The sequence below is a fragment of the Neoarius graeffei genome, chromosome 11 (genome assembly GCF_027579695.1).
Source record: "Neoarius graeffei isolate fNeoGra1 chromosome 11, fNeoGra1.pri, whole genome shotgun sequence".
NCBI lineage: Eukaryota > Metazoa > Chordata > Actinopteri > Siluriformes > Ariidae > Neoarius > Neoarius graeffei.
In genome coordinates, this window is record NC_083579.1 from 52,454,086 (window position 1) to 52,481,164 (window position 27,079).

General features: G+C 40.3%; 1 protein-coding gene across 6 annotated transcripts in view; it reads left to right on the plus strand.

Moving 5' to 3' along the window:
• The window catches only part of slc25a21 (solute carrier family 25 member 21), a 167,116-nt gene that overhangs the window by 81,310 nt on the left and 58,727 nt on the right, over nucleotides 1-27,079 (plus strand). For 4 of the 6 annotated variants that reach the window (XM_060934166.1, XM_060934163.1, XM_060934168.1 and 1 more), the window contains one exon: nucleotides 22,257-22,305. In XM_060934166.1, the coding sequence (XP_060790149.1) occupies nucleotides 22,257-22,305 (49 nt within the window). Of the gene's footprint in view, nucleotides 1-598; nucleotides 753-22,256; nucleotides 22,306-23,444; nucleotides 24,792-27,079 lie in introns of those variants that run through there. The other 2 variants (XM_060934167.1, XM_060934169.1) reach the window with 2 other exon arrangements.

The window sequence follows — 27,079 nt, forward strand, 5'->3', positions numbered from 1 at the left end:
TGATCTATTTTTTTATGTGCATCTTTTTGTTCTTTTTAAAATATTGACCTCAGTGTGTGTGTGCGCGCGCGTGCAAATATGCATTTGAGGGGCCCTGTCATCACAAGCAGGACAGACAGAAATTGAAGTGTGTGTCTGTCAGAAGAAGTGAGAGTGAAGGCTGGTCGGAGGGGGATGGGGGAACGCGTCTACTCGTACAGGTGCTTATAATTTGCAGCGTGTGATTAATCATTGTTGTGTTTGCGGGTGACATCGTGTTTAATAGATCTGTCCATCTTCTCTCTCCCCATCCTGAACCAACAGGCTATGGCACGCTGTATGTCACCAAGAGGTTACTGTGAACACACACGCACACTAACAGGTTTCACATATTCATGTCCTCATCCTATAGCTCGTACATAAACTCACACATCACGTTTATAGAGCTGTAGTATTAGTAGCTGAAGTATACTAATGGCTCTCATTTATACTGTGTGTGTGTGTGTATTTGCTTTGTGTATGGGGCATGCAGGCTGGTCAGTGAAGGCTGTAAATCAGCTGCTCCCTGATGGCACTCTGACAGAAAGGAAGCTAATCTGTCCCTTGTGTGTCATTACAGCTCGCCTCCCAGATCGCCATATATCCTGCTGCTTCCCTCATCTTCTACACACACACATCCCCACTGCTAGAAATGGTAACACACACATGTTGAACATAAAGTGGCTAAGACTGTGTCAAGAGTTCATGGTCCACATCTGTGCCAGGGATGAGATGTAAGACGATTCTCTCTTCTTTTTAAAATCAGCACTGTTTTACACCTTTGCAGTGAATTACTGCATCAAACACCAACTGCGACCCGTCCCAAGAGAATATCCTCTGCTTTTATAGATGCTAGTGTCTTCCTGTAGATTAAGCAGTATTTAGTGGTGTGTGTGTGTGTGTGTGTGTGTGATTATCTATCTATCTATCTCTATATATATATATATATATATATATATATATATACACAGGCGTTTTACTGGGAAATACACCACTTGTATTTTTCATACGAGCTACATCCGGGACATGGAGAACCAAACCTGAGACACAAATCTCTGTCACTCGTGAGGAAATCGATGAATTGTTTTGATAAATCTGGGGACTTTTTGTTTGTGAATGTGTCTACATAATAAAAAGAAAAATCACACATTGGCTTGAAGATATGAAGATTATCTTCTTGTGTTGAAAAACTCGCATTTTTCATACGAAATACATCACGGTGACATATTTAAATAGTATTGGCTGGCGTTGAGTGGTATATCAGATATATTCCATTTAGAATGGACTATATCTTGTATACCACAAAAAAAAAGCCAGCCAATATTATTATTATTATTATTATTACATATACACATTCCTTTCGGGTGTTCAACACATCTTTCTCTTTCAGAATTCTCTCAAAATCTTCTGTATTTAATGAAGCAAACCTGGCGGCCATGTTTGTTTACAAATTGTCACGGTCGCTCACTAGCGCAGAAGTTTTATGTCTCTGACGTGTAACAGCATGTTTTCTTGACAACCATGCAATATTATAAATCATATTCAACGCTGATTCTCCATTGGGTAGAGTGACGTAATACACGTAGGATAAGCGATATGCTAACAATATCGCATGCTATCAAACCAAATAAATGGAATCTGCTAGAAGGGAATAGAACACATTTTTATTCCATCAAAAAAAGTGTCCTGTTTGTATAATAATTCCTGATATTTCAATCCGATGGTGTCACTCCCAATGTTTTCCCACTGACTTGACGTGCATTGTCAAAATGGCAAACCGGTTCAAACAACCGGTTTTTGTGGACGTCTATATAATATAAAGAACATTACACTGTGGTGCACAGATATTAAGTTTATCTTCTCGTGTTGAAAAATATATCAGTCATTTGCTTTGCTCGCTCATGATATATACATTCACCACTCGAAGATAAACTTCATATTTTCGCACAACTGTGTAATATCCTCGATATATTTCAAGTCTCTAGAAATGCCTGTACATTCTTACAATCTATGGCGATTCTCATTCTCACTTCTCACTTAATTTTTGTTGTAACTCCACTATTTCAGGTTGCTGGGTCTATTCAAAATACTCTAGAGGATAATTATGTGTGCGCGCGTGTTCTTAGTTAATCAGCCCTTTTTTCCACAAATAGTCCACCATATTTTTTCAGTCCACTGTTTAAATTTCCACACTGCTAAAATACCACAGCCTTATGAACAATTTCACCCTGACAGTTTTGAATATGTCTTTGGATTTTTTTTTGACAAATTGCTGGATGAAAAATCCCTGGACATAATCGTCTGGTCTGGAGTGTGTCTACCACTAGGATCTAGACCCTACAATTTTGGAGTTATGGTGCTTGTTTTTGTGCGTGATGCTGAATTTCATTAGTGGTTCCATGAAGCACCCACCGTGGCGAAAACCACGGCACAGCTGGCTTCCTCCATCTCGGAGATCTGCTGAGCTCGGCTTGTCATTGTCCTGCCGTGCACTTCCTTGTCCTCTGCCGTCGTCTTTTGTGGAAAGACAAGTCTAGGGCCTGTGCACTGAGTGGCTTTGGTTCGATGGAGTTTGTCTGAACCTGCTCAGTTGCATATCATAAAAATGATCTGATAAAGAATGTGCTGTCTTTGCCAGGATGAGTGTTTTTAAAAACACATTTTTAGAGTTTCACCCGAGCAATAGTTATAAGAGCTTTAGCAGTACAGCCCTTTTAGTAGCTTGTCAGCACCCTTGTAAAGTCTTTGTGTGTGTGGGGGGGGTTAATATCCTGCTGGGGATAAAATGTACCCATAAGGATAGAAATACAGTATGTGACAGCTTTAAACTTGTAGGGACAAAACAATGCAGGTTTTATTTAAAAAAAAAAATTCAGAAAGTTTACTTTTGATTAGTTGGGGTTAGATTTAGGAGTAGCATAGGATCAATAAACTGCACTCATAATTACATCGATGGAAGGTCCTCACAAGGACAGTAAGGGGTGTGTGTGTGTGTGTGTGTGTGTGTGTGTGTGTGTGTGTGTGTTTCTTTCTTTCTTTCTTTCTTTCTTTCTTTGCAGTTGTCTGTGCCAACATGTATGCATACACTTATACACTCTCACACATACAAACACAGGGCAGGGCTACACTACTGATTACATAATTATGGCAACAAACCACCACCGTGTGTAACATAATAACCCTCTCTCATCAGCCTCAAACCATCACCATGCCTGCACAACACTGCTTATGTAATGTTTGGAAAGTGTGTGTGTGTGTGTGTGTGAGAGAGAGAGAGAGAGAGATATGTAAAGAGAGTTCTGTGGAACCCCACAGTTTTGAGGATGTGTGTTTGCCCATTTTTCTGTGAGCCAGGGTGGTGAAACATGTTTCTCTTGTGCTTGGCCAGTGCTAGCTGCATGCGTTTACACTTCAGTAATGGCTTCCTGCTTCAGTCTCTCACGCTAAATCCACACGATTGCCAGCTCTTACATTTTTTTGCCTGAGACTCATGATTTCGAATCCTGTATCACTGGCCCGGCTCACCCGATCACAAGGTTGGCCCACCCACCTGAGGGGAAGAGGGGTGTGTGCGTATGTGTGTGTATATAATGCCCCCCCCCCCAAAAAAAAAAAAATGTTCTTGGTCCATCCTGTTAGTGAGAGCTGGATCCGGCCCTGCTGTATCATGGTCCCCCACTACCAAAGCACAACTCTTCCTAAATCATGAAAATGCTCCAATAAAACTGTTTTTTTTCTTTCTTTTATCATGTCAAGCAGAATGAAAATGCTAACCAAATTCTGCTCTTGATCAGCAGCAGAGAAACATATTACAGCCAGAAAGATGTGTCACTGTTCTTAGATGCGAGAGATAACTAAAAACTTTAATTAAATCAAGATGTGTGTCTCTGCAGTGAAATTTTCGATTTGAGACGTCAAACTCCATTTCAATCCAGGCCACATTGGCATTTTTGGGCGTCCATAAAGTAGAAAACTAATTTTATTTATTTATTTATTTTTATAAGGCCATCTATCCAGTAGATTGCGTAACATTACATCAATAATTTCACCTCTTAAAGCAGATTTTTTTTGTTTTGTTTACAAGAAAAAGAGTTGGCGCATAGCAATTTCTTATATGATGATTTATTTATTTATTAATCATATTAATAAATATGGGTGTTTTTTTTTTTTTTTGCAGTTTACCAAATCTTGAAAATGTACAGTATTTTAGAGGAAAAAATGTGTATTTTAACATTACTGATAATAATAATTTATTATTATTATTATTATTATTATTATTTATAGAGCTGGAGATGCATTTCTGGATTTGGTATCAGTCATTAAAATATGCGAATGCTATCCTAGTTTGTGGTGCGCTGATATGAACTGGTGTCCCATCCAGGGTCCAAGCTCACTATCAAGTCTCACCTTGTTTTACAAAGTCTGTAGTCAGTAAGGAACAGTAGTGAGATGGACTACATGCCCAAACATTTGTGGATACCTGACCATCAAACCCAAGCTGTTTTCACAAAGTTGGTAGCATACACTTTGCATGCTGTAGTATTACAGTTTCCCTTCACTGGAACTAAGAGGTCCAACCCCCTTATAGCATGACCATGCCCCTGTACATAAACTGAGGTCCATAAAGACATGGTGTGCCAAAGATGGAGCTGAACTCGAGTGGCCTGCACAGATTCCTGATCTCAACCCCACTGAACCTCCCAAGCCTCCTTACTCAACATTAGTGCACAACTTCACTGACACTCTTATGGCTGAATGAGCAAATCCCCACAGCTATACTCAGCAAGTGGTGGTTATCAATAAACCTATACCTATTGACTGAGTCATTTCTGTATGCATGTGCGTGTGTGCACACCTGCTATGCCTGTATTTGACTTTTTTGTTGGTCTCCACAGAAAGGGAGATTTTATCATTCTCTGTAGATGCGTGCTGTTCCTTTCTGTTGTACTCATCTGCATATGCACCTGGCAGGCAGACAGCTGAACTCAGCCCTGCTTTCTTTTCCTCTGCCATAACTGACTCTCACATTATCCTCTCAGTCTACTGGCCCCATACTGTAAGTATGCACTCAGTGTCTGACTATAAATTCTCAGTATATATGGATGTGACTGTCAAAATGAGTCTCCTCTACCCTGTTCTCCTCCACCAGGGCCTCTGGCCAGTCCACATCTAGGGGCCCTGCTCCCGCACTTGTCCAAAGAGACATGGGGTGTTAACAAGTAATTAAAGAATTTACTGCCCCACTAAAGGTCTATTATTGCTGTTCCTGGCCCATAATTGGGTTCATTATCAGCTTTTATGGACTATAGGTGAACGTTTCAGAAACACTGGACACACTCTGTCCTGGCCATGCGCTGCCTTTGTCCTGACCATACCGAAGTTTTGGCTTTGCACGAGGTCAAACATTTGATGTACCTATAGTTTATATAGCTACCTTTATGTTATTCTCTGTGCATGACAGGAGAAAATATGCATTATTGTAAAACATAAATAGCCTTACGACAGTCGTACGTCGAAACATGTCAGGTAAACAAACCTAAAAACTAGATGTCTGATAAAAAAGAAAAAACTAACTATAAATAGCCTTTCTTGAAGAATACAAAAATGAGAAGCAATATTTGTCTTGGGCTTCTTTTGCCGAGGGGGAAGAATGCTGTAACATGGTGGTCATTTTTCTTGCACTGTCTCTCATTATAAACCCTTATTCCAAATGCAAAGGGGTGAATGTCATGGTATCGGTTTGTCAGTACTTTGTACATGTTGGTTTAATTAATTTGTATTGCTGTGTGTGTGTGTGTGTGTGTGTGAGAGAGAGAGAGAGAGAGAGAGACTGCCTCGCTTGCTCTCCTTTTTCAATCCATCTCTCTCAGCACTGTCCACTAGGTGACAGTAATAACACAGCTCATCCTCTTGAATGATTTGTTGTGAGCACACACACACACATACTGAGAAGCTGGAGGCATCATGTAATACACAGTAGGAGTATGCAATTTAAACACAAACCGGTCTCCCATACATAGCATACAGTCAAGCCAGAAAGTCTGCACACCTCTTTCACATTCTCCATGTTTTATTACGTTACAGACTTATTTTACAGTAGATTGAGTTCTTTTTTTGTCACAAAATTCTACACAAAATAGCCCATAATGACAAAGTGAAAGCAGGATTTTAGAAAATATGCAATTTTATTTTACTGACAAAAATAGATTATTTAGTGGTTACATACCTGTACATATCCTTAGCCTAATGCTTGGTAGATGCACCTTTGGCAGCAATTACAGCTTCAAGGCGTCTTAGGAAAGAAACTACGAGCTTGGCACACTTGTTTCTGGACATTTTTGCCCATTCTTCTTGGCATATCCTTGCAAGCTCTGTCAGGTTGGATGGGAAGCATCGGTACACAGCCATTTTCAGCTCCTTCCACAGATGTTCAACTGGATTCAGGTCTGGGCTCTGGCTGGGCCACTCAAGGACATTCATAGACTTTCTCCGAAGCCACTCCTTTGTTCTCTTGGCTGTGTGCTTCAGGTCGTTATGTTGGAAGGTAAACCTTCGCCCCAGTCTGAGGTCCAGAGCGCTCTGGAGCAGGTTTTCTTTAAAGATCTTGGTGTACTTAGCTGCATTCATCTTTCCCTTGATCAGGACTAGTCGCCCCATTCCTGCTGCTGAGAAATATCCCCACATCATGATGCTGCCACCGCCATGTTTCACTGTAGGGATGGCATTAGCCAGGTGATGAGCAGTGCCTGGTTTCCTCCAGACGTGACGCTTGGTATTCAGGCCAAAAAGTTCAATTTTGGTTTCATCAGACCAGAGAATGTTGTTTCTCATGGCTTGAGAGTCCTCTAGGTGCCTTTTGGCAAACTCCAAGCAGGCTGTCATGTGCCTTTTACTAAGGAGTGGCTTCCGTCTGGCCACTCGACCATAAAGGCTTGGTTTGTGGAGTACTGCCTGGATGGTTGATCTTCTGAAAGGTTCTCCCAGCTACACAAGGATACACTGGAGCTCTGTCAGAGTGACCCTCAGGTTCCTGTTCACCTCCCTGGCCAAGGCCCGTCTTCCCCGCTCACTCGGTTTGGCTGGGCGGCCAGGTCTAGGAAGATTCTTGGTAGTTCCAAACTTCTTTCATTTACGAATGATGGTGACCACTGTGCTCTTTGGGACCTGTAAAGCTGCAGCAATTTTTCTGCACCCTTCTCCAGATCTATGCTTTGCCACAATCCTGTTTCTGAAGTCTGCAGATAATTACTTTGACCCCATGGCTTGGAGTTTGCTTTGACATGCACTGTCAACTGTGGGCCCTTATATAGGCAGGTGTTGGCAATCCCCAATCATGTTCAGTCAATTGAATTTGCCATAGGTGGTCTCCAATTAAGTTTTAGAAACATCTCAAGCAGTATCCGTGGAAACAAAATGCACCTCAGCTCACTTTTGGGTGTCATATCAAAGGGTGTGCACACTTGTGTACATATGATATTTTACATTTTAATTTTTAATAAATTAGCACAAATATCTAAAAACCTGCTTTCGCTTTATTATGGGCTATTTTGTGTAGAATTTTGTGACAAAAAAAATCAACTCAATCTATTGTAGAATAAGTCTGTAAGGTAATAAAACATGGAGAAAGTGAAAGGGGTGTGCAGACTTTCCAGCTTGACTGTACATATCAATTCTGTCACTGTAACTTGATGCTGATATAGCTGACAAATATTAGATACGTATAACAATGATCAGGTTTCAAAATCAAAACAAAAGTAGCTCTGTGACACCAAAAAGACAGCACTGTGTTGTCCTGGGTGTTTTCTGTGGAAATAGGCATGTAAATTTGAGTGGTGATGATGCACATCCATGACTGTAGCATCAGAAACAGCTATTGTGGGCTGCTTTACACTACCCTGAAGTGGGCTTTGAGGTTCTTTCAGTAAAGGTGAAACAACAGAACCGGTTCAGCCATGAAGCTAGGCAGAGATCCTAAAAAGAGAACTTGCATATTTATATTTCTCTCCATATGTCTGTCCTAGCAACAACAGCAAAAATACCTTTGTATAACATACAGAGACAGAAAATGCATGAGTTGGATTAATATAATCATTTAGTTTGTAGTCGTAACAGACTATCCAAATGTTATGTTAAGTAAATAAAGCATATTCCTAACATTTTTAGGTTCATGGGCTAAAAAAAACCCGCAATCATGACATTTTCCCTCCCTGTTCCAGTACGGTTTTATTATTAATGCTTTATGAAAGATGAGAGCATTTTAAAGAACTCGCCCTGTTCACCTGTACTTGAAGGACGACCTCCACCCCACCCCCAGACACACACAACTCTAAAGACCCAACTCATGTATTTAGCCAAATCTTCCATGAAGGGAGTGACGCTGCCCACTGCAGCAGGTGCTAAGACTTCATTTGGTTAGAAGTTTTCCAAAGAATGAATGAGGATTCTGTAGAGACAGGGCAGATCTGTGTCAATATCAGTTACACCAGGATTTGCATTTTATAATCCTCACCCTTTCTGCTGTCTCACTCATCCGCTTCTGTGTGGTTGGCCCTGCCAATGCATTTGCATCCTGTGTCAAGAATCATCTGCTCAGGGTCATACATTTAATCATGGCCATGAACTGTGCTGACCATCGGTTTTGCTTTCTGTTGTAGTTGCACTTAGAATAAAAGTTTCCTATTCTTGCTTTATTCATCACTATTATGAAAATTGGTGAAAAGTTGCTTGGTAACGCAAACCAGTGTTTGGTGCTGAGATTCATGTTAAAGTTCTAGCCGTGTCATGGACAGGTCCATCACAAAAGATGCCAGCTCGGGTTGTTCTTTACCAGTTCTCATTCTTTGCTTATATATAGTGATAATAGGAGTTATTTGCTTTTCTCTGCTCTGCTGGAAAGAACTCAACAAAAGTGAAAATTTTTCTCCAGAAAAATTTTAATCCCTTAAAGGTTCTGCATAGAATGTTTACCTGTCAGAAAGGGTTCCAAAAAGAGCCTTATTTGAAGCTAAGAACCCTTAATTATGCAATGAACCCATGATGAATGATTTTCTGAAGTGTACATTAATCATCAAGAATCTTTAATTGTCTACCAAACAGAAATTGTTTTAAAATGTTTTTCTGTCAAAACTGGTGGCACGGTGGTGTAGTGGTTAGCACCATCGCCTCACAGCAAGAAGGTTCTGAGTTCGAGCCCAGTGGCCAACGGGGCCTTTCTGTGTGGAGTTTGCATGTTCTCCCAGTGTCTGTGTGGGTTTCCTCTGGGTACTCCGGTTTCGTCCGCAGTCCAATGACATGCAGGTTAGGCTAACTGGTCACTCTAAATTGACTGTGCATGTGAATGGTTGGCTGTCTTTATGTGTCAGCCCTGTGATGATCTGGTGACTTGTCCAGGGTGTATCCTGCCTCTCTCCCATAGTCAGCTGGGATAGGATCCAGCTTGCCTGCGATGCTGCGCAGGATAAGCAGTGACGGATAATAGATGGACGGATGTTTTTCTGTCAACTGTATTTTGGCACTGCTTTTATTGACATTCTAGTTGAAGCTAGGTAGATCTAGTAGATGGTGTTTTACTAATAAATATTTGATTTGATTGTGTGATGTCAAAAGAAGTCTGGCATTGTTTAATTATAATTAAAAAAAAATTAAGTTGCATGTCTTGTCACTTGCCCCGTCCTATCATACATCTCCACATGCAAATATGTTGAGTTTGTTCTCTGCTTTCACTTGGACTAGGCCTTGGTCAAATATGTATTTTAGGAATTAGAGTAACAAGTCCTGTAATAACTGGCTGACATTTTCAAGACTTCTCCACCCAGTCTTAGGAGAGCAAATTAAGATTTTGAGACCTTGTATAACTTCTAGTGCCAAATTCTATTAAATTCCAGACTTCGTGTTCTATAGAGATCTGTAATTGTCTCATAGACGTCTCATGTACTTCTGACATGCTTCTGATTTTTAGTAACAGAGATCACTCTTTACCTAGCTCCTTTTTTTTTTTGTACATTTTGGGATTTTTTTTTTGGGGGGGAGAGGCTTGGCAGTGGAACAACCTAATGCATATGCCATTCTCAACACTTCTCATGGCTATTCAGATTTGCATTGTTGCACAGGATGACAAATGGGACATTGCCTACTTGTTTAGCATTCCTACACTGATGTGTTTTGAGAAGTAGTATTCAAAAAAGTGTGCATAGAGATGTTAGTGATGATGAGGGTTTGCACAACGAGCTACTGGTTTAGCCAGGAATCCAGCCAAATTTCTGGGTTGGAATGGCAGACACCCAAATTGCACACTTTATCTCTCACAGAAAACATCCACAGATAATTTTAAAGCAAGTATTCACTGAAAAGTATGTGAACCTGTAAGGGAAGTGTATAATTGTACTGAAATTGTAAAATGAAAATTGTAAAAAGCTATTGAATATTTTAGTTATCAACTGCATATTTGTAAGGCATGTAGAGAAAAGTGTAACGAGTAGCTTACCAGGCTATTCACTGTATGTCTCAGGTCTGCTATCCAGAAACAATTTACCGCCGTCCTAATCACAAACATATATAAATGTCAAGAGCGTTTCTTTTCTTTCTTAAACCATAAGGCCATAGGCTTGATTTGGAGGAGCTTCAATGACTAAGACCTAAGGGGTTGGATGACTCATTGTGGTTGTACTTTTCTAGTAACACCAATAATTGTGGCAGTTCCCTAACCTATAACCGCAAAAGCATGTGTACTTTCATTGTCATCAAAATGGTCAACAACTTATTCCTCCCTAGCCCTGCTTACATCTTTAACCTTTTCTCCTTGGTCTTGGTGGAAATTTACATCAATCTCTATCCCATTATGATTGATGACACCTGTATGCATTGTGCAATATCTGACTGTCTTTATACTATTTTCCTTTTTCACTAAGGCGTGGGAGTGAGATCTTGGTATTTGCCCAAGCCAACGCTAACTGCTGATAGCAATCTCATTGTGGTGATGTATGATCATCTCGCAGAGAAATTATCACAAAACACTGCCTGCTGTTTTGACAGTTTCCCCCCCAGTCCTTTGTCCAAACACATATATTGTGCTCCTAGGTATGTTGGAATACAGTAGTTGGTCTTGCAGGTATTATATGAAATGATTTTAGCACTCTCTCGTAGCACTCTGTGGGAGAATGTTACTAGTCTGTCCCAAGTGAATTTCCATGTGTTCTTCATTGTGCTACATTCAGGCAACGCCGAATCCTTGTGAAAAGCTTTATGTAGTAGAAAACAGATATAAAAAAGGCACATTTAACCAAGAGTCTTTTCAAATGAGACGTTTATTCTTTTCTTTGTTTTCATTTGGTGCAATATTTTAAACACCCTATATTCAATATAGGGTGCATTAAACCACCTTGAATGTGTTTGGCTATACAGAGTAAGTAAATGTGCACTGACAGTTCTAACTCTTCATTTGAATTTGTGATGGTGATTTATGTTTGTGTTATTGCATGAACAGGGCGTGTGCATGTTGGTGTATGTGCCTACACAGGGTCAGCACATGCCTTTATGCTGCTGCATGTGAAACGCAATTGTGCTTGCTGCACTAAAGTTGCGACAAATCTACCAATAAGCAACAATACCTTCATATCTACAAAATATTGTTGTGTTAGTTTAGTCATACCTTGGTGACTTCTTCAGTAGGGTATAAAATAGTCATTGCATTTCAACAAGTCTTCCAGTGTGCAAAGAAAACACTGAACACGCCTCGTTATAATCTCTCCACTAGCCGGTTCCAAACACTAGGTATAAGCCAGATAAAAGCCCATTTTAGCTCCTAAAGAGGTTTTTCTCAGAGTGCATTTCCTTTTCTGATTTATGTCACCATATACAGTTAGGTCCATGTATATTTGGACACTGACACAAATTTTGTTTTTTTTACCTGTTTACTGAAACATATTAAAGTTATAGTTATATAATGGACATGGACATAAATCAAAATCAAATCAAGTTTATTTGTATAGCGCTTTTAACAATAAACATTGTCGCAAAGCAGCTTTACAGAATTTGAACGACTTAAAACATGAGCTAATTTTATCCCTAATCTATCCCCAATGAGCAAGCCTGTGGCGATGGTGGCAAGGAAAAACTCCCTCAGATGACATGAGGAAGAAACCTCAAGAGGAACCAGACTCAGAAGGGAACCCATCCTCATTTGGGCAACAACAGACAGCCTGACTATAATATTAACAGTTTTAACAGGTATAACCCTCAACTGTCCACATGGGGCCGTCCTTCACAGGAGCGGTGTGATAAAACTCCGACCAGACACGGCACCAGGATGGATCAAGCAGGTCCGAGGGGCAGAAGAGGCCAGCATCTCAATCCCAGGATCAACATGTAACTCAGAGGGACAGATGGGGGGGAAGAGAGAGAGAAAGAAAACACGTTGTTAGGTATGCCCTAAAAATGACAAGTATTAAATCTGTGTGGTAGGCTCGCAGAGACGAGAGTCTTTACATCAGGCATAACACACAACAATGGCATGTTAATATGGTAAAAAATATCATGACCTGCTCTGGCTGGATGCTTGATTGGGTGATGGGAGCCCACTCCTCAGCAATGATGAGATGCAGATGGGATCCTTAGGGCTGGCCAAGACAATTCAGTTACATTTCACCGGGTCTGGGACATGCGACAGAATGTCTGACATAAAGTCCAGACTTTCAGCTTTCATTTGAGGGTATCCACATTAAAATTGGATGAAGGGTTTAGGAGTTTCAGCTCCTTAACATGTGCAACCCTGTTTTTAAAGGGACCAAAAGTAATTGGACAATTGACTCAAAGGCTATTTCATGGGCAGGTGTGGGCAATTCCTTCGTTATGCCATTCTCAATTAAGCAGATAAAAGGCCTGGAGTTGATTTGAGGTGTGGTGCTTGCATTTGGAAGATTTTGCTGTGAAGAAAACATGCGGTCAAAGGAGCTCTCCATGCAGGTGAAACAAGCCATCCTTAAGCTGCGAAAACAGGAAAAAACCCATCCGAGAAATTGCTACAATATTAGGAGTGGCAAAATCTACAGTTTGGTACATCCTGAGAAAGAAAGAAAGCACTGGTGAACTCATCAATGCAAAAAGACCTGGACGCCCACAGAAGACAACAGTGGTGGATGATCGCAGAATAATTTCCATGGTAAAGAGAAACCCCTTCACAACAGCCAACCAAGTGAACAACACTCTCCAGGAGGTAGGCGTATCAATATCCAAATCTACCATTAAGAAAAGACTGTATGAAAATAAATACAGAGGGTTCACTGCACGGTGCAAGCCACTCATAAGCCTCAAGAATAAAAAGGCTAGATTGGACTTTGCTAAAAAACATCTAAAAAAGCCAGCACAGTTCTGAAAGAACATTCTTTGGACAGATGAAACCAAGATCAACCTCTACCAGAATGATGGAAAGAAAAAAGTATGGCAACGGCGTGGTACAGCTCATGATCCAAAGCATACCACATCATCTGTAAAACACGGCAGAGGCAGTGTGATGGCTTGGGCATGCATGGCTGCCAGTGGCACTGGGTCACTAGTGCTTATTGATGATGTGACACAGGACAGAAGCAGCCGGATGAATTCTGAGGTATTCAGAGACGTACTGTGTGCTCAAATCCAGCCAAACCGATTGGTCGGCGTTTCATAATACAGATGGACAATGACCCAAAACATAAAGCCAAAGCAACCCAGGAGTTTATTAAAGCAAAGAAGTGGAATATTCTTGAATGGCCAAGTCAGTCATCTGATCTCAGCCCAGTTGAGCATGCATTTCACTTGTTAAAGACTAAACTTCAGACAGAAAGGCCCACAAACAAACAGCAACTGAAAACCGCTGCAGTAAAGACCTGGCAGAGCATTAAAAAGGAGGAAACACAGCGTCTAGTGATGTCCATGAGTTCAAGACTTCAGGCAGTCATTGCCAACAAAGGGTTTTCAACCAAGTATTAGAAATGAACATTTTATTTACAGTTATTTAATTTGTCCAATTACTTTTGAGCCCCTGAAATGAAGGGATTGTGTTTAAAAAATGCTTTAGTTCCTCACATTTTTATGCAATCATTTTGTTCAACCCACTGAATTAAAGCTGAAAGTCTGAACTTCAACTGCATCTGAATTGTTTTGTTCAAAATTCATTGTGGTAATGTACAGAACCAAAATTAGAAAAATGTTGTCTCTGTCCAAATATTTATGGACCTAACTGTACATACTATGACACAGACGGGGAATTTTTGTACATACCCATATAGGCAGCTCACTTAAACATGAACTATGTGCAGGTCAGTTTGTGCTTCTTTGAAAAATTGTTTTACTGTTGATCATAACTAGCCCACATAGGTTGGCCGACTTGACAAGACCCATTTCATAGCCATTTGGTGTGCTCGTATCGTGTGTTTTCATAGCGAGTTTGCAAAAATAGCATTTTATATATACATTTTTAAAATATTTGTTGATACTTGCTCAAGTACTGCTCCATACATCAGCTATGTGGACTTGCTGGATATGTGTTGACTATAGTAGCTGCATATGACTGGAACCCTCAATGCTATTATGGTTCAGAGACAAAAGGTAACACCAAATCATTGTACCCAATAATATTTTATCCAGTGGTGCAGAACTAATCTGGAAACAGCAACTAGATGACAGGCCAGAAACTGCAATCCATGACTACTCAACGTATTCAACAAAGGAGAAGCTATGAAGAACTGGAGAGGAGTTATATGTTCTACTGTATTCCTCACTTAAATGGGACAGTGCAAGTTCTTTTCTCTAGGCAGTAAATTTTAGTTGTGTTCTACGAAGTGTCTAGAGAATTGCTACTAAACACAGTGATGACAGCCCAAGAAATCTCTTGATGCAACAGTGAGTTTTGTTATTGTGTTTAAAAAGGAAGTGTGGTGAGTAACATTGTAAGCTCTGTTTACGATGGACATGATCTACGCATGGTTAGCTTCCAAATATACTGAAATTCGAACTGTGAGTAGTTCCAGGAGGATGTACAAACATCATGTAGGTTCTGTGTAACAGGTTCATATTGTTGATTAAGCCAAAGGAAATTAGAAAGATTTTTTTTCAATTATTTTTTGTATGTATTACAATCTGTGGATATAATTTTAATATTTTGCTTATTCATCTGCCAACTAGTTCTCAAATTTTAGCTAACAACAGTTTAAGCTGCTCCCTCCTCGACCAAAACATGTCACTCTTATGACTTATCCATGCTTATGCAGGGTTATTGATGTCCCCGGCCCCAGTGAATTGCAACACAGCTTCTACTCACTCCTAGCAATTTATTCGTTCTTGTAGTGATCATGTGGAGGAAATGTCTCAGTACCTCTTTTGGTCTATCTGTCTCCCCCACCTCTTTTCTGTACCCTTAAATCTATCCATATGGAGCACACTAAAAGTGGCCATGGTTTATCCCTGGTTCTTTTCACCTTGTTTGTGCGTTTCCCTTTTTCTGTAAGAGACGATAACTCTTGTCTCGGTGCTTAAGTGGGGAGATTTTCCCCTAAGATGGAGTTCATTAGAGTCAAATGAGTGACAGGCTCTCGTGGCCTCGTGCTGGTTCTTACCTTTGATCTGCCGCCCGTGTTAGGCCCTATGATACAGGGCTGAACGGCTCCTACGGCACATTTACATGCTCATGTGCTTGCTCACTGAGCTACTCACTGTCCAAATTGGGATATATATATTAAAGTATAGGTTATATTAAACTAGGCCATATATTTATAGTGTGTGTTCAATGGAATGACATTAGCGACAACGGAAACAGCTTCTGGGTTCGTGAGCCTCTGTTAGCTGAGTGATGTGTTACCTTTTAAGTGTTTATACTGTATTAGGGCCAGTAAGTGACTTGCTAAGTGACCTATTGCAGTAATGTTTTTGTTGTTGTTGTCATACCTCTTTTGCTTCATGTCTTTTTATTGATTCAGTAAGGGCCTGATCATCCAGCAATGCTGAAGGTTTTCCCAGGCTTCAGCTCCTTCATTTCTCTTCACTCCTCCTCTGGACGAATGAGAGCCATTAATGGACCACCATAATTATTCCCCTGTTCCACCATGATTAATTAATGATAATCCTTTCTGTATTGCTGTCCACTGGGACACAAAATGGACCTGACTCAGCCGCTGGCAGAAGTTTTTATATGCAAAAGGACTGGAATTAGCTACTTCACTTTATGTCGCTTTTGCTTGAGAACATTCTAAACATGCTGAAATCTTTTTTTTGTGTTACTCATTAGCGGGTTTATTCTAAACTGCATTTGACACTTCTGTATAATACTTCTGACAATATGCTAATATTAGCCCAAGATTAAGAAACAACAGTGAACTGTTATTTCACTCTGGTATTTCTCCTGATAATTACCTTCCTGGAAAACCCCTAAGGAGACAGTGTCTTGTTTATGGACAATATATTTAATAGAGCAAATTAGAATGAGGGCCGTATTGCTGAACAGCTGTGTACACATGGTGAAATCTGTGAGAGAAGCCATTAAAGTCAATAGCGGTATGGCAATGAGAATCCAAGTTTAGAGGCTAAACTGAGAAAGAATCCCTGTGTTCCATAATCTCTTTGAGACTCATAACCTTTTAACTCGAGGGATCTCACTTATCTTCCTCCACTGTTTAAACAGTCATACCTTTGATTATGGTGCTGCTGCTAGTTAGCCTAGCTGTGAGCATCTTTCAAGCAATTTTTATTTTATTTTATTTTTATTTTTTTTACAATTCCTCACTGTCATGAAATGTTTGCTGCAAAACAAGCATTGAAACTGGCTCTTGCCTATTTACATAGCAAGAAGCTAACCCAGATAGAGTTTCAACCATTGTTGCGTTTTCATTCAGGGGAACTTAATCTGTCTGGTAGCTGCTGTAAACACAGAGCTAAGAGTAACCTTTCACAGTGTGAAATCAGCATTATTTACCATGTTAAACTGCCCAGCTTCTGTCCTGTCACCGCTTGATGCTCGGAATGCTAATATGGCATAACTCATTCAGAGATTACTATACCTGAACAGAAATACAGTGAATTGGACTGTGACAAATTTCTTGTTTTATATCTGTACGTCAACAATGTTTGTAACAATATTTACAATATCATACAAGCTTATACATGATAATACAAAGTACAAGATTAAAGCACGTCTGCTTTTTAAGAGTAGTTTTTATCTGTGCAGCATATATGAATCTCAGCTTTTATTATACATTGTCCCCGCCTCCATTTTATGAAGGCAGTAACCCTAGGGCTTTGACATCTATACCTGAATCCTGTAGAGTGGTGTTCAGCAGTTTTTTAACCACCAGTATCTTTTTTTTTTTTTTTTTTAACAGTCCTTTCATATTTGTACTACAGTGATGATGGTGAAGCCTCCAGAGGATAATTTTCTTTTATATAATTTTACAGGGCGGCACAGTGGCGTAGTGGTTACCACTGTCGCCTCACAGCAAGAAGGTTCTGGGTTCGAGCCCAGTGGCTGACGGGGGCCTTTCTGTGTGGAGTTTGCATGTTCTGCCCATGTCTGTGTGGGTTTCTTCCGGGTGCTCCGATTTCCCCCACAGTCCAAAGACATGCAGGTTAGGTTATTGGTGGCTCTAAATTGACCGTGAGTGTGAATAGTTGTTTGTCTTAGAGGTCTGCGCGGGTCGGATTTTTCAGTCCCGCTCCCGCCCGCGCCCGCATTGTGCAGTCCCGCTCCCGCCCGCAAAGAATTATGATTTTCAGTCCCGCTCCCGCCCGCAAATCCCGCATGATGCAGACGTTCGCGTTATTTCTCAGGAAAGTTCTTGTCTTGACACAGCGTGATGGTGCCCCGCCCCCTACTTTGAGTGGATTTGAGCATAAATATCTACAGCTCACGTTTGTTATTGTTTACCTTATTTTCTGAATTCAGCATGTAGTATCTCTAATAATAATAATTAGTGCTGTCAAACGAAATCGCAAATCATACATTTTTATTACATGAGAAACCATTATAATTTTCTGATCAGCATAATAAAGTGAATGGGCTTGCTTTGTACCAATGGGTTGTTGTGTTTTTGTTTTGTTTTTTTTTAATTGCAAAGCAGAGCTAGTAAAAGAAATGAATCAATTTACTGCTTGAGTTAGTCTACAACTTTAGTCAGAGAGACATGTTACACAGTGACGGTAGGCTTGACTCAATGATATCCCAGAAATCCTTCCTGTAATATGCAAATTTGGCCGCCTCTGATTGGACAGCCAAATTTGCATATTACAGGAAGGATTTCTGGGATATCATTGAGTCAAGCGTACCGTCACTGTGTAACCTGTCTCTCAGATTAAAGTTGTAGACTAACGCAACAAGTAAATAAATTCTTTCATGGTTTTCTTGCTGGCTGGGTGTGAACTGCGAGTCATTAGAATGATCAAAGAATTTCCTCTTAGGGTGATCAATGGCAAGTTTAAGATGCCATTTCTCACTCAATCTAACTTCCTTTGCAAATTTAGGTATCTTAAAAAGTTATGTATGATAGACATAAATTTATAATTTATACATTTTATTTCAAGCACGTTTTTAGTTAGCGGGACTGCAGCTTATCACCGCTCCCACCCGCGCCGCATATGTGCACTTCCGCCCGCGCCCGCAAAGAGTTTTCAAAATTTGTCCCGCGCCGCACTGCTTTGCGGCGAGTCCCGCGGGACTCCCGCGGGAGTGCAGGGCTCTAGTTTGTCTCTATGTGTCAGCCCTGCTGTGATGATCTGGAGATTTGTCCAGGGTGTACCCCGCCTCTCGCCCATAGTCAGCTGGGATAGGCTCCAGCTTACCTGCAACCCTGCATAGGATAAGCGGTTACGGATAATGGGATGGATGGATAATTTTACATAATTTTTTTAAATACTAAGAAAACCTCTTTAGACACTTCTCAGAGGTGTGAGAAAATTTTGAAGAACTTCTACTTTGGTCCAGTTTATTGCAGCTGTCTCTAACTGTTTCTAATGCAGAAAGGCGTTAAATATAAATGGTACAGAAAGTAACTCCTAGGAGGCTGAGTATCTTTCTTCAGATCATTATTACATTGGAGATTTTTACTCAGCATTGTGAAAAGCAAGCAGAGATGCAAGCAAATATCACCAGGCTTCAAAACCAACTACAAAGCATGTAATAATAAGCCGGTCTTGACAAAAGTAACTAGAGTGCATACTCAACATTTGGATTGCAATACATTTTTAAAGGTTAATGCCTAGAGCAAAATTCAACAAGTTAACTTAGCTCAGCTTCACTTCCCTTGAGGCCAGTGCAGCTTGCCACCTGCATCTGTTTAGTGTGGATAATGGATAGAATTACAGTTTTCTTTAGAATATTTTCCATTGGACATCCCAATAATTCAATACTCCTCCATTCTGAAGTGTGAACAGAACACGAAATGCATTATTAATCATTTTTGTATTCAAAATTTCCTTTTGTGAAGTTGTACAAAGTTTTAATAATAATGTTGAAAGATAACATCTTCAGCATTTACCTGTTTGTTTTTGTCACACAGGCTAAGCTGCACTCTGCAGATGTTCTTTGAACTGTTTGCTAGTAGAAAAAAAATCTATTTCAGTATTCTGATAAACCTTGCCTCATAAGCTACTATTTAGATTAGATTAGATTAGATAAAACTTTATTGATCCCTTTGGGTGAGTTCCCTCAGGGAAATTAAGATTTCAGCAGCATCATTACAGATAAACAGAGAAAAGAAATAGAGAAAACTTCTAGATAAATTAAAATAAATTAAGTATTTACATATACAAATATAAAAGAATAAGATATGGGGAAGAGAGGGAGGGGGAAAGGGGGGGAAGTGGGGTTAGGGTAAGTGTGTGGGGGGGGAAGCAGGAAAGATATTGCACTTTATATTGCACATTGTCCGGTATTGCTTATTGTTAGGCTAGGCTACTGCTCCTTCCCGTCCTCTGTCCTCCTGTTACCCCTCCTCCCCCCCAGAGAGGAGTTGTACAGTCTGATGGCGTGAGGGACAAAGGAGTTTTTGAGTCTGTCTGTCCTGCATTTGGGAATGAGCATTCTGTCACTGAACATGCTCCTCTGGTTGCTGATGACGGTGTGCAGAGGGTGACTGGCGTCGTCCACTACTAGTTCTTCGTCTAGTCTTTGTATTGTAACACTAAGGAGTGCTTTCCACTTGAGGATTCCAAATGATATGTATTATGATAAAGTAAGGCTGGGTATTGCATTGATAATAGCAAAAAGAACACAAAAGTCCTACAAATGAAGCTAAATTGTTGTAAGGCTGCACGATATAATACAATTGTCAATGAACATGATGCTTGCTAATGTGATGCTGGAATATCCTTTTAATTTGACTATGTATGAAGGAAAAAGGAAACCTTTTTTCCCCCAATGTCCCCTGGAAAAAGCATCGTAGAAGAATTTTTTAAATTATTGATTGTGGAAGTGTATTTAAACCTGTTCACCTCTTATAGTGTGTTCAGCATTCAGCTCTCAAGTTTAAAATCAATGAAAAATACTCATCTTTCTGGTTATATAGAAAAGTGGGATACCCTCTAAGGCTAAGAAATACCTTCACTAGTACCTGTTTATAGATAATTATTTTTATTCCATCCACATTCACTGGATATGAGCAATCATGCGCTCTGATTGGCTACTACTAGGCTATCCGCTCATATACTGTGAGTAGAGAAAAACAAAATGACAGAGCATGTTGCTGAACCAACCAAGGACGAAACGAAAACTCAAAAACAAAACGCCAAAACATGCAAAACCCCCCCAAAAAACAATAAATATGGAATGAAAGTATTTGATGGTAAAAATGTAGCTTTCTTATTTTTCAAGAATTATTATTATAGCATTTTTCACAAATTGCTCCTGTCATTTGCCAGTTTGTTTACATTCGAAGCGAAAATGATTTTGTTTGATGTTTTGTATAAAGTTTTTATTTATGGAATTTGCAAAAAATAAAAATGCTCTGTTTCTCAAAATCCAGTGAATGTGGATAGAATAAAACAGTTATTCCACTCATTCTCGTAGTATATGGCTGATAGCCATACATGCCTCTACACGCCTCATCGGCTATCAGCTCATGTATGACTCAATTTCGTGGAATAACTGTTAAATATCTATGGATGGATATAAAAGCTGCTATACTCCACTTTAGGCTAACTGGATTGACATTTTCAAGTGTATTGCACTGGAGTACTGAGATAACGCCTCAAAAATGTTACTGTCCCGTTCTTTGTGAACTGCACTGTATTTGTATGAATTGCCAATTAGAGGAGCAATTAACTTGATTGCATTGACTATAAATCATCAATGTTGGACTGGAGAAAAAAAAATGCATGATCATAATGGTTTGTGAACCAAGCAAGCAACCATTCCAGGCCATTTGCCACAGCTCTGTATGGGACTGATTTTTGTCAATGGCCTTAACACATGGTTGCCCAGTGAAGCAGAGTGGTAACAGGACAAAAACACAATCTAAGTGATGAAGGCAGTGGCCTGGCCAAGTAGTTCCTGTCAGATGTGTGGTTGAGGAACTAGTGCAGAGGCATTTTGAGGGAATCCCCTCTGTATAATCATAGCAAGGGAACACACACATACTCAACACATGGACATATGGTTTACAGAATTCTGACTCTGTGTTTATAAATGTATGGATCTTGGTTTTTCTTAATTTTATGTGGTTAAATATTTGCAGATTAAAGTTTTCCACATCAGAACATTTATTTTTCGTGGCATGCAGTTTCTACTGAGGTTCCTCTATAGCAGCCTTTCTCAACCGGGGTGCCGTCTGGCTTTTTTAGGGGTGCCGTCAAAAAATGATATATTCTAACGTCAAAATAAATAAAATGAATTAAGATTCCAAAAAACGATAGTTACACTAATGCAGATCATCGCCACCTCATGCATCATCAAAATTTGTCTCACAGCCCCCTTTCCCATGTCACAACGTCACTGCCGGGGTCAGCATACGGTCAGTGTGACTGCGTATATTTCATATAGGAGTGCATTGAGAATTTGCATACTTCTGAAGGGTGCCGTGACTGAAAAAGGGTTGAGAAATGCTGCTCTATAGGATCTGCATGTTTTAGAAATGTACTGTAGCTATTTTATACATTCTGAAGAGTTAACGTGAAAAAAAAATTAAGTTATAAAAATGTCATGTTATAATCCACTGAACAACTTGTACTTTTTATGCTTGGATAGTAAAGAGAGTAATCTAATTGTTTGTTTATTTTCTCTTCAGGTTTGGTGGAGATATGTCTGATGCAACCACTGGATGTTGTGAAGACCAGGTAACAGAAAATGCCAAATGATTTCTCTGTAAATAACTCACACCCATTAATCTTTTGTTGGATTGCAGAAGCTAGACAAGCCAGTATTTCTGAATAATTTTAATACAGTTCTTTTTTTCCTCTGTGTTTTCCAAATATGGGCTGGACAGGCCTACATATGGGTACTAAAGCCAAAAGGCTAAACCATTTTGTGGAAAATGAAATGCATCATTTACCCATGCCCGAAATGTTTTAATACTTTTTAATGTTTGCAAATCACTCACATTTTTACCTCATTATTCCTTTGAACTTTATTCCTTGTTCTAAACCTCTGGTTGTAAAACCAAAAGAAACATTAAAAAAAAAAAGAATGGGTCTTGATTGGTGCATGGTAAATGTTGAAGCTCTTGAATTCATTTTCTTCCCCTGTGTTATATGAGTGAGATTGAAAGCCGACGATGGAGGGTGATCGGGGCCCTCACACCAAAGCTTCTAAGTAGGTAGTAAACAGGTCGTGGGCCACTCCTAAACCTTTATGGCCTCTGCGTGCCCTGCCAAGACCCTGGCTCTCCAGCTATAACTATGCTTATATGCCCGCACACACACACACACACACACACACACACACACACACACGTATATTTGTGCATATGTGCACATACATATACTCTTTGCTACTGTCATTTTGCAGTATATAAACCTGGACGTTTTGGATTGAAAAATGTGAGATAAAACACAAGAAGCCACCATGAAAGCAAGGCAAAAATAGATTAAGCATAAGTAAATGGGTTCATACAAATTGTCACGTGATACTCCAGATTCCTGTAGGGTGATTTAAGGTCTCTAGTTGAAGGTTTTGCCATGGTTAGGCCACTCTCTCTCTTCATGCAGGGTCAGGGTTAAAAGTGCACACACTATTTTCTTTGTAGTGCGCCTCCTTAAAAGTGGGAAAAGCCCCACTAAAGCATGTCTGCTTTATTTATTTGAGGTATGTGAAAAAGAGAGAGAGAGAGAGAGAGAGAGAGAGAGACATGCAGTCTCTCTCTCTCTCTCTCTCTCTCTCTCTCTCTCTCTCGTTTATCTCTATGTATGTGTGATTCATCTGACACTTTTTGTATCTTTGTGCCATCAGATTTTTTTCAAGTCTAATCAAATGGTAAACTATAATATTTCCTAACTGAGTGGTTTTAGAGTATGAAAATGCATTCACATTTTTTGTGAGACCATTACCTCAGTTCAGGGCGAGAAGTGGATGACTTACATTTTCAGTAGTCATCTGTTAGTTGCTCTTTTTCCTTTTCCTTTTTTTTATCTTCAACTTTTTGTCTTGAATAATGCTAGCAGGCTAATTGGGAGGGTGAGTAGAGCTGAAATCTATTAGCGCAGGACTTGGAGCCATTGAGGGAGCCGTACCCAACACACCTCCTTTCTGACGCTAGTTGCAGGAATGTCTCTTATTAGTACCTGGCTGCTGCTTTAATGTTCACTGCTCCAAATTGGATGCCAAATGGAGTGAGCTTTTCCCCCCCCTCTCTATTCAAAAAGCTGCTTTGGGGGAATCAAAGGATTTTTTTTTTGAGAGGAACCTGACAAAATGTGTACTCTCAAACATATTTACCCTGTGCAAATTAGGGTACTGGAGCTAGGGAGAGGAAAAGGTGGGGGCTGTTGCAGACCTGCACCCACCTAAAGGTGTTCAGTGATGTATCTCTGTGTAAAAGAAGAATCACATTCTCTGCAAATAATCAGTGAAGTAAATGTAATATCCCACTATTGAGAAGGCTTAATTTACATTTTTTGAAGATGTATTATTTGCTACTGGGGTGGAGTGTGTTGGTATAGGGGGTGTTTGTATATTGTTAGCCTTCCAGGGAGACAGTGGGACTGGAGTTACAGCTTTTCATTAACCTGGAAACCACCTAGTTACATGGTTCATGGGCTGGTCTCAGCTCACTTGGAGGTAACAGAGGGTGTCGGGCGGCACTTTCGGCGGGGGGCAGTATGCTTGGGGCACTCCATCTGACTCTGATCAGCCTGCCGGCTTCACTGCCGCTCTCATTAGAGACCAGGAAGAAGTCCAGATTGTTCTTTATGTGGAGATCTGGTTACACAACTTTAACTCCACCCCAAACACACCCTTAGACCCTCCCACAGGCTCAAACACCTCTGTGAATTCATGCCCCCTTTCCTTGCTAGCTTTCAATTTGCAATGCTTGTCATGACCCTTTATAGTTTGAGCCATTGATTCTTCTGTTCTCTTGGTATTTCCAACATAATTGATTTTGGCTATGTTGGTATTGTATAATTTTCTGTTGCTGTTTTGTTTTTCAAACTCAAGTTGAAACTAGTTGTGGCATGCCTTCAATATGAGATAAAAGCTGTTCTGTGGAGCTCATCTGTTACAGATTTCTTGGCCATCCTTGCACTCTTGGCCATCCAATTATGGTGTTGTGGAGTTGGTGATGTGAGCATGGATGCTCTGGAACCTTCTGTCAGATGACAAGAGGGTGAGTTGTCCATGAGAGGTGTGGGAAGGTTCGTCCATGTAAATTGTCTTTTTTTTTTTTTTTTTTCCTGTGTCTCCTATCTGTCATGTTTTCTTTTGGTTGATTTGCTTCTCTTTCTGTAGTGCCATTACTTTGTAAAGCATCCTTGGGTTGATGAAAGGCGCTATTTAAATTAAAGTTGTTGTTGTCCACAATTCTGGTGGCCTAACAGATGCGGCAACATTGATTGTGGGTAAAGAGACTCCAATGATCTCAGCTGTCCTCACAATTCATTGTAGGGTCTTGCAGTCTGAAACTGTGTGGTGAGACAGCTGATTGGAATGCTCTTTATCTCCTATCATTTGCCATCAATCCCTGTATTGCAGAATCTCACCAGATGAAGCACCATGTACAAATGTATGTTGCCCAAGTGCTGAATGCAAATATAATGATGACATTCTCGTGAGTAATCACAATAATGCAGCAGATGGGGCATTCACGAGAATACATTAGCATGCTTACTGCTAGTATTCCTCCAATCTACGGAAGTCGATCCCTTTGATTTATACCTCACTCCTAGTGCTGAGACACCTAAGCCAGTATATGGGGCAACTCTCGACAACCTGGTTTATGCATGGCATCACGTGTGGTTTGCATAATCTGCTCTCCCAGATGTGTCCAAATCAATCCTGCAAAATCTTTCTGGGTCGTTCTTTGAGCCTGCCTCAAAAGAAGTTGTGGACTTGTGGACCATCTGAACAGCACTTTTAAGTCACTGCCTGCTGAGCACAAGTCTTTCCATCCATCTAGTAGCACGGGCCCTAAACAATGGCCCACCACTAAACGGTTCTCAAAACGGTCTACAAACAGTGAACATGCCCATGATATCCAGTGGCTGGCAACAAGACAATTTATGGCTGAATACATCACCCACTGGGCAGCGACTACATCAGATAATTGGATCCTCATGACCATGCCCAGCCTGCTATCCTGCTGCTATCCCTGAAATGTTTTGATACTCAGGGCCTTGCTTATAGGAGTTTTTAGCAAAATCGTTGCTCTGATCCCAAAAGTTGTTTACAGTCGGACAGCAGCACAATCAAAAGATTAAAACAAGGGATTCTACTCCACTTACCTCCTTTTTCATAAGAATGATGTCAGTTTTGTCTAACTGTAGATTTAAGGGAGTTAAATCTGTCCACTTCTTCTTGTATGATAAGGTTGAGAGATGTTGTTGAAGCTGTTCAGCTACAGGACTGGTTCATGTTGGTGGAGCTGCTCAATGCTTATTTTCATGTCCCCATTACACCCGGAACTCAGATGATTTCTAAGGTTTGCCTTTGAAAGACTGGCATTCAAATTCAATGCCCTACCCTTCAGCCTTTCTCTAGCACCACATGTGTATGTGGGCAAGTGGCCTTGTCTTCCCTGATGGCCAGTAGCTCGACAACAATACTTAGGTTTGAACAATGCATTATATTACAAGATGTCATTGATGGCATAATATGAATATTGGGTTTGAGGAACTTGCACAAACACAGACCAAAATGCAGATAGGCAGCTATTAGTAATTTGTCTTTTTTTGTGTGTGTTTCAATTCCATAATACTCGACTTGCTTCATGCCACATTTCCTTTGAATAACAAACACTGTAAACAGAAAAGCTGTAACAGTCTTTTTATGTAAATTGTACTATGATTGGACACAGAGTCTATCAGATTTTAGTGTCTCCTCCAAACACATTTTGGACAAAACAAGATAATGGACATGTTCCGTATGCAACACTGAAATGAGCGGGGGGGGGGGGGGGGGAATTAACCCCAGTGCATACGAAATTTAGGGAGCGGTTCACTCTGTGTAATCACCTGACGTGATTGTCTCTGATAGGCAGTGTGAATCTACTGTGCTGAGCTCATTAGGGCTGATTAAACTTCGCTCCTGCATCATTTCATACCATTCTATGTGTTTTTCTTACAACCACTGGTCGTGCTGTTGTGCTTTGTTCCACAAAAATGCAAAATAATCTGCTTTAAGACATATGTTGATAGAAAATAATCTGTTGTGAATGTCACAACATGTCGACGTGAACCACCAACATTGTGGTTGTCAGCTACATCACCTGTAAGGGTGAGATGAGATTTAGAGGCTCTCTCTACCTTGCAGAAATTCTATTCACGTGGGTCTATCCACAGTTAGCCTCAGTGAGGGCAACTCTTCTACTGGAGCAATAATGCAGTGAATGCATTATTGAGATGGTGTGTATACCCAGATGAGTAGCATTTGATAGGATTGATGAGATGCAGTTGGACT